Raw genomic sequence first — 14,885 nt, 5'->3', positions numbered from 1 at the left:
CCAGGTCACAAGTACCTGGCAGAATTCCAAAGAGTAGCAAGATTCCGGAATCCCAAAGAGTAGCAAGATTCCGGATTCCCAAAGAGTGACAAGATTCTGGAATCCCAAAGAGTAGCAAGATTACGGAATCCCAAAGAGTAACAAGATTCCGGAATCCCAAAGAGTAGCAAGATTCCGGATTCCCAAAGAGTAGCAAGATTCCGGATTCCCAAAGAGTAGCAACATTTTATGTTACCAATCCCAGGGCAAGCAGTGGCTTCCCCATACCCATCTCAATAACAGACTAAAATGATGTATAATTTTACGTTGTAATTTCCCTCTGTTGTTGACGTTTACTCTGTTGTAATCCGCGTACAATCCTATGAAATATGCGGAATATAAGACTCTTGATGATATACTATGGTAAGAATTCCCCCCTTTAGTGACACTGAATAAAACGGATCTGCAGCAAATAACACGTTAATGACGATAATTAGCACATACTGTTAGTAAATGACCCTCAAAATGACATGCCCAAATCATGCAGAGGGTAAGTGGCAGAGCTGAGATTAGAACCGAGTCCTCAGGATCATTCAACCTGAGAAGCAGGGCGTCTTGCCTAATGTATAATATAAATTCACAGCATCTAAACAGCGAAAATCTCTTTGGCTCTTGCACCTTACTCTTCTGCCACTTTGCTCTGCATATTCCCTCTCTCACGTTTGATATGAGTACTATTTTAGACCTGCTGTTTAATTTTTCGGCTGAACATCTGGTCAGGGAGTGTCTCATTTGGCATCTTAAGGAAGGATGTGCTTCACTCAGCCAGCTGACTACTTCTGCCCTGAACTATCTGAGATCTGCCAAATTCAACATGGAATCTCTAACTTCACACCAAGGAGAAGAGATGTGGACATCCCCCCACCCTCCCTCCTGAGGCTCTGTAAGAGGCGTTCTGGAAAGATAAGAGTTGCCCTAACTTTTTTATTCCTTGCAAAGTCTGAACTGGAGCAGATAAGACCTGAATTTGAAGTTTTAAGTTTTCAGTACCAAGAATCAACGAGCAGGTGGCGAGGAGGCAGATTGGTGGCACCCGTCATTGTGATTCTAAAGTCAGCAGAATCTCATTTTCAGATTAACTTTTCCTGCATATTATTGACAAATTCTGTGGTTCTATCAATATTCATGAGGAAATAATTCACCTTCTCCTGCTCCCATCCCTGGCATTAGACGGTTTACTTTTGGCCTTGACAAGCAGTGCGCAGGAAACTTGGAAAAGAATCTGATTTACAGAAGGAACACACACGGCATGAAAAACTCTGAAAAGGGGCCAGTTTACGGAAGGATTGCACAGTACACCAATGGTATAGACTGGATGGACTGGTCAGGTCTTTATCTGCTGCCATTTCCTGTGTTACAGTGTCTGCACTTTGCCAGCAGTAAAAGGACAGAATCCTGCTCCTCCCCTCCCCCCCAGGCCTTCAGTTTTATTGCTGCCCCCCCCCCCCCCCCCCCCCGATACAGATTTAATCCAAATCCTGCTCTAAATGTCCCCCCTTCCCTGCCACAACATTCCACAGGCTGCACTCCACGCAAGGGGCTCAATATTCAGGCTGCCTCCTGCGATCAGCGCTAAGCTCGAATGTTACATAAGTACATAAGCATCGCCATGCTGGGACAGACCAAGGGTCCATCGAGCCCAGCACCCTGTCCCCGACAGTGGCCAAAAGAATAAGCAATTTGTCCCGCCCATCCTAGAAATACTGTATTATTCCCTCGTCCATTCAATAACATTCTATGGCTTTTTCCTCCAGGAAGCCGTCCAACCCTTTTTTGACGTCCGCTAAGTTAACCGACTTAACCACCTTTTCCGGCAGCGAATTCCAGAGTTTAACTACGCGTTGAGTGAAGAAACAGTTTCCTCCGATTCATTTTAAATTCACCACACTGCAGCTTCATCGCATGCCCCCTTTTGGAAAGCGTTTATCTTTGGCCGCTAGGAGCACAGCCAGCCAAGTGGACATTCAGCGCTGGGATAGCTAAGTTCATAGTGGCCAAAGATAGACCTGCTATTGACGTAGCTGACGATGCAACTGAAAATTGGCGCTGATATAACCAGCTGTCCGCTAAGCGCTAACAGGGGATATTCAGTGGGAGACAGCCGGCCATCTTTCGCTGAATATATAGCCAGCTAAATACTATTTAACCAGCCAGGTGCTGTTCCTGGCCAGTTAAATGGTTTTGAATTTTGGCCAGAAAGTCATTAAGGTCTCTGACTGGGTTTCCCACTCAGAACCAGGCCTAGGTTCTGGGACCTGAGCCTTTGTTCACAACTACCTGGTGATTCCCCCCCCCCCCCCCCCCCCCCCCCGGTTTCTAACTCACACCCTCCCAAGATTACTTTAGACTAGTTGTCCAGCCATTGTAATGTCAGTCTGTAGCTGGAACAAGGACTAGGGTTCCTTTCAGCACCCTGCAGTCAGGGGCCCTGAACCCAGCTACTGCCTGTAACTGGTATACAATAAATAGGATCTCCCCCCCCCCCCCCCTCCCCAATAATTGTGAGTCCTCCTTCTGCGGTTACCCCAGCCCAGGCTGAACCAGGGAGTTGAAGACCTGAACCTAGAAATCAAGGCCGATTTTCTCACAAAGCAGTGCGTAGCAGTACCACTGAGCCACCACCCCCGCTGCCCAACTCCCCATTAGTCAGATTTAAAGACACACACTACTCCTTGAATGGGAGCTGAGAGGTTCAACATGTCGTGGGCCTCTGATGGCAGCATTGAGGCACACACATGGGGAAATGGGACTTGATATACCGCCTTTCTGAGGTTTTTTGCAACTACATTCAAAGCGGTTTACATATATTCAGGTACTTATTTTGTACCAGGGGCAATGGAGGGTTAAGTGACTTGCCTAGAGTCACAAGGAGCTGCAGTGGGAATCGAACTCAGTTCCCCCGGATCAAAGTCCACTGCACTAACCACTAGGCTACTCCTCCACTTCACTTCTTTGGCTTGATTCACTCACCTGGGAAGAATCAAAATGGCTGTAAGATCACCTCAGATCACGGGAAACCTATTATGATTTATGACATTTTTTTAAATTACTGATGTCAGTCACACTTTCAGCCAGCGGACAAGTGATTTGACTGAATATCGATCCCTTAGGGGTCCTTTTACTAAGGTGCGCTGAAATATGGCCTATGCTTAGTGTAAGCGCGTGTTTTGGATGCACGCAGATCCATTTTTCAGTGCATGTGTAAAAATGCCTTTTTAAAATTTTGACCCAAAATGGACATGCGGTAAAATGAAAATTGCTGCACTCCCATTTTGGGTCTGAGACCTTACCGCCACCCATTGACTTAGCGGTAAGGTCTCACGCATTAACCGGGCGGTAATGGTCTATGCCTTTTACCGCCCAGTAGCGCTGCATGCCAGAAAATAAAAATTATTTTTTGGCACGCCTAGTGGATGCATGTAAAAAATGAAATTACCGGGCGGTAATTCCAAATTGATGTACGTTGGCTGCCCGTAGGCAACTACGTGGCTTATTTGAAGAGAAGAACTCCACAGGCCCAATGGCTCATAACAGTGTGTGTTGCAGCGAGTTTGCGGTCAGGTCTCCTATCCATTGGGCCTTGGCACATAGACATAAGAGCCTCAAAGCAGAGACTTTCTAACCTTGTCCATTGCTTTGAATCGTTCTGGGTTCACTGAGGGTGCAGGTGACTTTTAGCTAGGCGGAGGAAGTGTGTAAAATCATTAAAGGTGAGTTCCGTTTTGGAGAATTCATATGTCACCTATGGTATGGTGTCTGGAAGAGAAGCTCATACTGGGGTCATTATGCCAGACTGAAAATCCGAAAAATGTCTTTGTCATTCACTTCCTGGGGCTTCTTGTCTCTAATCCCCTCCAATGCATTGTTAACCCTCTCCCCAGATTTTCACCCAGGTTTTCTGTTGCTTTCCATTGTAGGGGACCGGATCCTGGCCAGTGGCTCTATCCAAATCCCTCGCTTCACCTTGCTCGAGTCCGGCAGCCTGCTGATCAGTCCATCCCACCTCTCTGATGCTGGCACCTATACTTGCTTGGCCACCAACTCACGTGGAGTGGACGAGGCCTCTGCAGATGTCATCATGTGGGGTAATAACGGATACTGGTGGGGGGGGGGGAGAGAGAAGGTCCTGATTCAAGTCCCTGTCATTTGTCTTTCATCAGAGAAAGGCAAACTGATCCCATGCATGATTAAAGCATAGCGACCACTGGGGTACTTAAAGTAAGAGCTATGAGGAGGTCTGATAAGGTTACACACAGTGGGGTGTTTCTAGTTGACGTTAAGAATTGAGGCGTTACCACCAGTGTAATACAGGCTCAGACTCCAAAATATGTTCTTAATTTATTGGGATTTATTAATCGCCTTTATGAAGAGATTCACCCAAGGCGGTGCGCAGCAGGTACAATTTAACATAAAACTTACAATTTTGTTAACAGCATAACAGTAGTAAAATAACCAAGAATAAAACATATATACAATAAATGAGGTAAACTTGAAAACAGTAAACTGAAACCTAATAACAGAACTACTGTGAAACAGTTTCAAAAATATACACATTTCACAGCACTGGAGTTCAAATACCAAAGATATAATCAGGGCTTTTTTTGAGGGGTTCTTGGGGCAGGGGTGTGCTGGTAAATTGTTAACAGGGGGCTCTCTCTCACCAGCAAAGTACAAGAGAATTCAGGAGGGGCCCAAGCCCACATTTTGGGATCCATTTGTTAAAGTAGCCATGGAGAACTGGCTCCCAAAATTCTTAAAAACTTAAGATACGGCTCTCGAGAGCCTGTGAGAGCCTGCTCCAGCACACCACTGACTTGGGGGTACTGAGTACAGGCACCTTTTCCGTTGTCTGCTAAAATTGACCCATGGTCCCCACGTTTTAATGAAAGAGCTCAGGCCTTACACACCAATTCTGCCTTGTCATAGATTCTGTGACTGGTTGCAGGGGGCCTGGCTATTGTGGGGTGGGTCTCTCAGTGATCACCCCACCCCTGAAGGGTGGCCTGGCATTTGAGTACCAGCACCTTTTCCATTGTCTGCTAAAATTGACCCATGGACCTCTAATGAAAGAGCTCAGGCTCTACACACCAATTCTGCCTTGTCATAGATTCTGTGACTGGTTGCAGGGGGCCTGGCTATTGTGGGGGTGGGTTCCTTGAAGGGTGGCCTGGCATTTGAGTACCGGCACCTTTTTCACTAGAAAAAATGCACTGGATATAATACAATATTAGCATAATGCTAATGATATAGCTAATAAGCTTTAGAACATTCAAATAGCATAGATATGATGCTAATGATTTTCTGTAACACAGTTTACTATGTAGCTGAGGGACCAAGAGCAGATATATGTGGTCTTCTCCTGAAGTGTTCATGTTAAGCCTTCTCATGTGCTGAGAGGGAATTTGTTCTTTCTTCAAACTTTTCTCGAAGATATTAATTCTCCTCTGCCTGGTCAGTCTGTCCCAGTTGTATGTCCATGAGAAGCAATTGTACACTGCAGGTGGTCAATGTGCATTGAAGGTTGTTCTGAAAATCTGCTCTTTACCTCCTAGAGAGGACCTAAGGTCCTGTGCCCCCTGGGAAATCCCGGCTAGAGAGAGAACCCAGCAAATCGCTCCAATTGCTTAACAAGTCACAGAGAATTTCGTGTTTGCTCTCTTGTCTCTTCCAGCCCGTACCCGGATCATGGACGCACCACAGGATCAGAGTGTAATTAAAGGAACTAAGGCCTCCATGAGTTGTGGAGTGAGCCATGACCCCAGTGTAAGCATCAGGTATGCCTCGCGTGCTCATCGTGTCGTTCCAAGCCTTTCTGTGCTTTGCTATCTCAGATTCTGTACGGTTTAGGTGTTTTCTTGGTCTAATCTACCCTGGTGCTGTCAATGCCTTAAACTCTTGCTTTCCTTTGGGGGTGTGGGGGGGGGGGGGGAAGCAGTGTTAGTGACTCAGGGGATTGAAACAGGATGACAGAGCCTGCTACCTGTGAGTCATCAGTACAAATCCAGCTACGCTTTGTAAATATTACCCACCTGAAAACCGGTTGCGTAATGCAAAATGAGTTGGTGGCCTTAGGTCCTCTTCCCGGTGAACAGGTGTCCAGGACAGTGAACCCATCATCACAATCTGATAATAGTCAGATCACTCTTAATTATTTTTATTTTATTTATTTATTTATTTTTATTTTTAGCATTTATACCCCGCTCTTTCCCGCTCGATAGCAGGTTCAGTGCGGCTTACAGAGTATGGTACAAAGTATTACAGATACAATACAAAGTATGTAACAATGTATCACAGAGGTAATACAAAGTATGGTACAATGTATCACAGAGATAACATAAGGTGCTTCTTAGCCATTTCCTCACACACTGTCTGTTTTCTATTGTGGTTTTGAGTAAACGAGCACCTGTGAATATTTCTAGTGTAAAGCACTAGTACAGGGGTTCCCAAACCTGGTCTTGAAGGCACCCCAGCCAGTCGGGTTTCCAGGATACCCACAATGAATATTCATGAGGGAGATCTGTATGCGCTACCTTCATGCAACTCTCTCTCATGAATATTCATTGTGGATATCCCAGAAACCTGACTGGCTGGGGTGCCTCCAGGACCACGTTTGGGAACCACTGCACTAATGAGAAACATGACAAGGAAGGGACCTACTTACGTGGACAGTGCAGTGGGAAATGGACCTTCTTACACCAGTGGCGTAGGAAAGGGGGTGGGAGAGGTGGTCCGCCCCGGCTGCATGCGCTCGCGGGGTGCCGGCCCCGCTGGTTCCCTGCTCTCTCTGCCCCGGAACAGGTTACCCGGGGGGGGGGGGGGTTGCGCAGCGGCAATCCGCCCCAGGTGCCATTAGCCCTCGCTGTGGCACTGTCTTACACCATGTGTGGACAGTCCAGAGCAGCAAAGGAACCTGTTTACACTCTCTGTCGACAGGGCAGAGGAAAAGGGACCTTCTTACACCGTCTGGACAGTGCAGTAGGGATGAGCATTCATTTGCAACGATATGTCAAAATGACATATCCTATGTCATTGCATGTCATTATCAAACAAAAATGAGCAGAAAAAACATGAAAATGTGTATTTTATTGTTTACCGATAATAGCACGCACTCTTTCCAGTGAATGTGCATTAAAGGCACCTGTGAGGAAGTCTATAGGACGCCTGCCACTTCCCCTTAAAGACACTCCATCACAGTGTAAGAGTCAGCTTAAAACTCACAGTCCCACCCATGGGGGAAGTGACATGGGAGGGGTGGAGCCAGGAGGGTGTGGTCCAGGAAGTATAAAAGCTAAGGGCGCAGCCAGGTTGAGGAGGCCTAGAGGGAAGCAGTGAAGGCCCACTGTGTATGTCTCCACCATGCAACCTGCAACCTGGGACCTTGAAGAACTGTATTTTTGACCCAGACAGAGGCCGGCTGGTAAGTGTTGTTGACTAGAGACAGTAGTGCTTTCCTTGGGTATTATTAGGAAAGGTATGGAAAACAGGTGTGAGGATGTTATAATGCCGTTATATCGCTTCATGGTGCGACCGCACCTTGAATATTGTGTTCAATTCTGGTCGCCGCACCTCAAGAAAGATATAGTAGAATTGGAAAAGGTGCAGCGAAGGGCGACTAAAATGATAGCGGGGATGGGACGACTTCCCTATGAAGAAAGATTAAGGAGGCTAGGGCTATTCAGCTTGGAGAAGAGACGGCTGAGGGGAGACATGATAGAGGTATATAAAATAATGAGTGGAGTGGAACAGGTGGATGTGAAGCGTCTGTTCACGCTTTCCAAAAATACTAGGACTAGGGGGCATGCGATGAAACTACAGTGTAGTAAATTTAAAACAAATCGGAGAAAATGTTTCTTCACCCAACGTATAATTAAACTCTGGAATTCGTTGCCGGAGAAAGTGGTGAAGGCGGTTAGCTTAGCAGAGTTTAAAAAGGGGTTGGACGGTTTCCTAAAGGACAAGTCCATAAACCGCTACTAAATGGACTTGGGAAAAATCCACAATTCCAGGAATAATATGCATAGAATGTTTGTACGTTTGGGAAGCTCGCCAGGTGCCCTTGGCCTGGATTTGCCGCTGTCGTGGACAGGATGCTGGGCTCGATGAACCCTTGGTCTTTTCCCAGTATGGCATTACTTATGTACTTATGTACAGGAGCAGGATCACAAGAGGACATTTCTTTTTTTACATCTAAGGACTAGTTTAGGTTATTTTTCCCTTGCCTGTGAAACTAACAGGACCCCCCATACCTAGCACTTTTAATAAAATATTATTATTGTTCACCTTAACCCGCTGAGTGACTCCAGTTTATCCTAGCTCCAGGGTCCACCCTCGTTCATGTTACCAACCACAGCACCCATTGCATATGTGCGTTAACCATAGCGTATCGTCTTTCCAAAGCGTGCACACTCGACGACTTTGCTCCTGTGATAAAAACATGGCCAAATGAAAGTGAATAAAACGAACATTCCTGGAAATGACATAGCAAGCAATACAAAGTGAAAATGTTAGAACATAACATAAGTGTTGTTCCGCCTGCCCATCCCTACCGGGCAGCAGGACAAGGCCCTTCTCACACTTTGTGGGAATGCAGGTAGCTGAATATCATGGTCTACCCTTGGGCAGAAACCAACAACACCACAAGGAAGGATTCCCTACAGTGAAATACACCGTCCAACAAAGTAGGGAAGGGACGTAGGTCAACCAAAAAGCTCATAGAACACCAGAGGTAGGTACACGCTTTTGAAGTGACATTTGTAACATCTTTGTGGTGGCACGGACCATCTCTTGTTGCAGTTTTTTCTTTTTTCTTTCTGTGTAAAGACGTTGATACGTTTTTAGCCGAAACACGGGACCGTGTCGAGTCCATCGTATCTGTTTTGCTTTCAGTATAAAGACTTTGACGTACCTACCTTTGGTGTCCTATGAAGTTTTTTTTTGGTTGACCTACGTCCCTTCCCTACTTCATTGGACACTGCTCTTGGGCAGGGCATGCCAATCTAGAAAGTCTCCATAAGAATATTTGTGCTCACAGTCTCCCTTTTATTTTCCCGAAATATCGAACCCACATGAAAATCTTACCCATTGGAACTCATTCAGGAAAACATGAAAAATAAAGAAAAACAATTTTAAAAAAGAAAAGAAATTACAATATGCACTGTTTAAAAATTTACTGAAACTTATTTTTTTAAGTAATATTAACTTCAGCCTTAGTGTGCCTATTCTACAGTTTGACACAGAAAGAGTAAAGGGTCATGGATTTGATATATTGCCTTTCTGTGGTACAACCATAGCAGTTTACATTTATTATGTAGATTAGGTGGCACCGAGATTAGGTGGCAGAGCCGGTGGGGGGGGGAGGCGGGGCTGGTGGTTGGGAGGCGGGGCTAGTGCTGGGCAAGATTTCTACAGTCTGTGCCCTGAAAATGGCAGATACAAATCAAGGTAAGGTATACACAAAAAGTAGCACATACGAGTTTATCTTGTTGGGCAGACTGGATGGACCATGCAGGTCTTTTTTATTTATTTATTTATTTGTAACATTTGTGCCCCACGTTTTCCCACCTATTTGCAGGCTCAATGTGGCTTACATAGTACCGTGAGGTAGTAGCTACCTCCGGTGGTGAAACAAATACAGAGTGATGTTATAGTCAGTGAGATAGTAGGGGATCGTAGAGGAGGGGAGTTTATAGAGTTCATTAGAAGTTTTTGTTTCTTTGTGTTGCTGGGTTAAGGCATTTAGGTGTGTTCATTGGGTATGACTTTTCGAATAAGTTGGTCTTCAGTGATTTCCGGAAGTTGAGGTGGTCGTACATTGTCTTTACGGCTTTTGGTAGTGCATTCCAGAGTTGCATGCTTATATAGGAGAAGCTGGATCCATAAATTGGTTTATACTTAAGTCCTTTACAGCTAGGGTGGTGAAGATTTAAGTATGTTCGTGATGATCTGGTTGAGTTTCTGGTTGACGGTTGACAGGTCTATGAGGTCATACATATATCCCGGGGCATCGCCATAGATAATCTTGTGGACCAGTGTGCATCTACCAGTGCCGTCATCTACTATGTTACTATATATACAGGTACTTCCTCAGTGAGCTGACAATCTAAGTTTTTTTTTCCTGGGACAATGGAGGATTAAGTGACTTTCCCAGGGTCACAGGTTGCTGCAGTGGGAATTGAGCTCAGTTCCCCAGGTTCTCCGCCCATTGCGCTAGCCACTAGGCTACTCCTCCACTCCCAAATGTTGAGATCTAATTGTGCAGCTGATATCTTCCCTGGCAACCATCAGAAGGAAGTGGCTCATCAAAACATCTTGTGCCCCTCCGTTGACTTTCCATATCTGTTTTCCATTGTTGTTATTCCTCTAGATATTGCAACCAAAATTCCGGTATTTCTCTGCCAAATAAAGTCCTCACTTTAACTGGTTCCATGGCTTAAGCTACGGCATTAGGGTTTCAGGTTTGGATCTCACCTTTATCTGGGACCAGTCAGGCCTAGGCATGCTGTGAAGTGAGTAGACCCATGCCCAGAGGGGGCAGGAAGAGAGCTTCTGCCACTGTGGTGGCCCCTGAGGTCTGGGTATAATGTCTGGGGAGGGATCGATGGGGCAGGAGGACATAAGACAGCCAAGCCAGAAAAATGGAAGAGCCTTCCCCCATCCCCCTACCCACTTCCACAAAAAAAGTCTAGAACTGAAAATGTGAAGATTTCTAACATCTGTGTTCTGTTTGACAAGGTTTTCTTGTTACGTAAAGACAATTTATAATTGTATCTTGAAGTGAGAAGCAAAGAAACAAAGGCAGGGAGATAGCTTGAAAGACTGATAGAGCCGAGAAAGAGACAGACATGCTGAGAGAGAGATCAAGAACCGGCTTTTGAAAGCCAGATGTTTCATGCAGGGTTAATAAAGGTCAGAAGACTGATGCTGGTTGTCTTCTTTGTAAGAAAGTGAAGCTGGGTGTTATCATCTCTTTAATCATTTCTCCCTCTCTAGGTATGTGTGGGAGAAGGATGGATCAGCTCTGAGCCTGGATGGCATCCCCAGGATGCGGTTGGATGCTGACGGAACGCTGCATATCTCTCAGACATGGTCAGGAGACATCGGTACCTATACCTGCCGGGTACTGTCTGCTGGAGGAAATGACTCTCGCAGTGCGCACCTGCGGGTCAGGTGAGTCCTCAAATTCCTCCACACCCCATCTGGCATCCGACCGTACCCCCGAAAGAGAGAGAGGGAGGGTTAGTGAGACAGTTTTGTGATTATCATAAGAAGGACCCATCAGTTGATGTCCTAATGTCATATGCCAGTAAACTCACTTGTGGCTCAAAAATTTGACCCAAGTCCAATAGTAATATTATATATTTTTTTACAGAAATGCAAAGTGATGCACTTAGGGAGTAGAAATCCAAGGGAGACTATGTGTTAGGTGGGGAGAGTCTGATAGACAAGGACGGGGAGAGGGATCTTGGGGTGATAGTATCTGAGGACCTGAAGGCGATGAAACAGTGCGACAAGGCGGTGGCCGTAGTGAGAAGGTTGCTAGGCTGTATAGAGAGAGGTGTGACCAGCAGAAGAAAGGAGGTTTTAATGCCCCTGTATAAGACGTTGGTGAGGCCCCACCTGGAGTATTGTGTTCAGTTTTGGAGGCCGTATCTTGCGAAGGATGTTAAAAAAATGGAAGCGGTGCAAAGAAAAGCTACGAGGATGGTATGGGAGTTGCGTTCCAAGACGTATGAAGAGAGACTTGCTGACCTGAACATGTATACTCTGGAGGAACAGGGGTGATATGATACAGACGTTCAAATATTTGAAAGGTATTAATCCGCAAACAAACCTTTTCCGTAGATGGGAAGGTGGTAGAACGAGAGGACATGAAATGAGATTGAAGGGGGGCAGACTCAGAAAAGATGTCAGGAAGTATTTCTTCACGGAGAGGGTGGTGAACGCTTGGAATGCCCTCCCGCGGGAGGTGGTGGACATGAAAACGGTAACGGAATTCAAACATGCGTGGGATAGGCATAAAGGAATCCTGTGCAGAAGGAATGGATCCACAGAAGCTTAGCTGAAATTGGGTGGCAGGGGGGGAGAGGGGTTGGTGGTTGAGAGGCTGGGATAGGGGAGGGCAGACTTATACGGGGTCTGTGCCAGAGCCGGTGATGGGAGGCGGGACTGGTGGTTGGGAGGTGGGAAATACTGCTGGACAGACTTATACGGTCTGTGCCCTGAAAAAGACAGGTACAAATCAAGGTAAGGTATACACATATGAGTTTATCGTGGGCAGACTAGATGGACCGTGCAGGTCTTTTTCTGCCGTCATCTACTATGTTACTATGTTGTGGTATTAGAAACTTAAGCAAAAACATTTTTTTATCGAGATAGAAGTCCTCAGTTTAATGGGGGAGTTTAAAGGGGGGTTTGGACAGATTTCTGAGGGAAAAGTCCATTGAACATTATTAATTTTTTTTTTTTTTTTGGGGGGGGGGGGGTTGGCAGGTTCTTGAAACCTGGATTGGCCACTCTCGGAGACAGGATGCTGGGTTTAATGGACCTTTGGTCTTTTCCCAGTATGGCAGTGCTTATGTTCTTATGAAATTGTGGGGTATTCTCTACTCCCCACAATCCAATCCTCACTGGTCTCCAAAAATTCCAAACCTCCAGTGAGGATTGGATTTTGGGGAGTAGAGAATACCCCACGATTTCATTAAACTGAGGACTTCTATCTCGATAAAAAAATGTTTTTGCTTAAGTTTCTAATAGCACAAGTCGGAACTGTAAAAAAATATCTAATGTCGTATGCAGCATCTGAAGGTCTGTCTCTCTGCCATATCCGGTTACAGAAGGTACTGGAGTTACTTGATTGAATGAGACAAATTTGAAAAGCTAAGCGTTCTTGCAGCTGTCAGAAAGTGTGTTCTCTGTTCTTGCAAGAAAATGAATGATTTCACCTCTTTTCACCATGTGCTCTGCAATCCAGAGTCCTTTGCTGCGTACGTTGTTGGCATGAACCACACGGTGATGCGGGTCTGTGTCTTTCTCCTTCAGGCAGCTGCCGCATGGACCTGAAAACCCTGTGGCATCATTGAGCAACCTGGAGAAACGAGCCATTAATCTGACCTGGGCTAAACCCTTTGACGGAAACAGTCCTCTGATCCGATACATCGTGGAGGTGTCAGAGAACAGTAAGCCACTGTCCTGTGTCGCATACACATGAGGGAAGAAGTACTTAGCAAACTCTCACAATCAGGGGCGTAGCCAGACTTCGGCGGGAGGGGGGGTCCAGAGCCCGAGGTGAGGGGGCACATTTTAGCCCCCCCGGCGCCGCCGTCCCCCCCCCCTCACCATTGCCAACCTCACCGCCACTGCCACCACCAACTTTGACCCCCTGCTGACGACCCTCTCGACCCCCCCCCCCCCTGCCACCAACCCGCCGTCACCTACCTTTGCTGGTGGGGGACCCCAACCACGTTGCACGTTGCAGGACGTCAGAAACAGAAGGAAGCCTTTTGCAAGAAGGACCTCGACTGGTGGGGGTTGGGGTCCCCCGTCAGCAAAGGCAGGCGACGGTGACAGTGGGTTGGCGGCGGGAGGGGGGGTCGAGAGGGTCGTCAGCAGGGGGCTCCAGGCCCCACCTGGTCCCACGTAGCTAAGCCACTGCTCACAACCACGCACGCGCTTGTTCACTCACGCAACGCTCACAACCTCAGGCATGCATGCTGTTGCTTTTGTTTCCAAACTGAATAGATTTTATTGTCTTTTCCAGAGCATTCATAGAAACAAGTGACTCTTCTTTCTTTGAAACCACCTCAAACATGCTGTAAATAACTGTCAGCACTGTTATTAGAAAGACGGGAAGGTCACTCTTGTTCTGGTCTCTTTTGTTCGTTCCCCAAATGCTGCTGAATCTACCACAGACTGGAAAACTTTGTGGTGGAACAGCACCCTTGTAGAAGTCATAAATTCCCTGTAGGGCAACTGGAACACGCTTGATGTTTCTGTGTTTCAGATGCTCCTTGGACTGTGCTTCTGTCCCATATTGACCCTGAATCCACATTCATCACCCTGCGAGGACTCATCCCAGCCAGATCCTACCAGTTTCGGCTCTGTGCTGTTAATGATGTAGGGAAAGGGCAGTTCAGCAAAGACACAGAAAGGTAAGAGAAGAGCAGCTGTCTGCGCTTTCGCCTACGTTACCAACTGTGTCCACTCCCACCCTCTCAGCCTTCCAAGTTTCATTCTCTCCCTTTCCTCTCTCACCCTCGTGCTTCACTCACCACCACAACCAGCTTCTCACTTTTGGCTCTGCCTTGTGAAGCTTCCGTGGCTAGGGAGGGCGGGAGGCAATATGGCAGCTCTGGATTATGTCCTCTTTCTGTCCCAGAGTGTCCCTCCCAGAGGAGCCACCCAGTGCACCCCCACAGAATGTCATCGCCAGTGGGAGAACCAACCAGTCCATCATGATCCAGTGGCAACCACCACCGGAGAGCCACCAGAATGGCATCCTGAAGGGCTTCATCATAAGGTTGGTCCCTGCAAGGGGGGGGGAGGGGGAGGGAGAAACAGAGTGTGTGAAGAGGGATGGTAAGAATAACACAAGAAGAAATTAGTGTAATGCCCAAAATATTAACGCTAGCAGAAAAGATTTTTGTGTATTTGTCACAAAATACTAGGACTAGTGGGCATGCGATGAAGCTACAATGTAGTAAATTTAAAACAAATTGGAGAAACGTTTTCTTCACTCAACGTGTAATTAAACTCTGGAATTCGTTGCCAGAGAATGTGGTAAAGGCAGTTAGCTTAGCAGAGTTTTAAAAAGGTTTGGACGACTTCCTAAAGGAAAAGTCCATAGACCA

The 14,885-nt window shown here is 46.5% G+C and overlaps 1 protein-coding gene across 1 annotated transcript in view; it reads left to right on the top strand.

Annotated features, from left to right (window-relative positions):
• SDK2 (sidekick cell adhesion molecule 2) overlaps positions 1-14,885 on the top strand; it is a 655,374-nt gene that overhangs the window by 528,779 nt on the left and 111,710 nt on the right. The window contains exons 11-16 of the mRNA XM_030208539.1: positions 3,957-4,124; positions 5,711-5,813; positions 11,029-11,205; positions 13,078-13,214; positions 14,039-14,186; positions 14,414-14,554. Coding sequence (XP_030064399.1) covers positions 3,957-4,124; positions 5,711-5,813; positions 11,029-11,205; positions 13,078-13,214; positions 14,039-14,186; positions 14,414-14,554 — 874 coding nt within the window. The remainder of the gene's footprint in view (positions 1-3,956; positions 4,125-5,710; positions 5,814-11,028; positions 11,206-13,077; positions 13,215-14,038; positions 14,187-14,413; positions 14,555-14,885) is intronic.

This window comes from Microcaecilia unicolor, chromosome 6 (assembly GCF_901765095.1).
Source record: "Microcaecilia unicolor chromosome 6, aMicUni1.1, whole genome shotgun sequence".
Classification (NCBI taxonomy): domain Eukaryota; kingdom Metazoa; phylum Chordata; class Amphibia; order Gymnophiona; family Siphonopidae; genus Microcaecilia; species Microcaecilia unicolor.
This window is presented reverse-complemented; position numbering and strand designations above follow the sequence as displayed.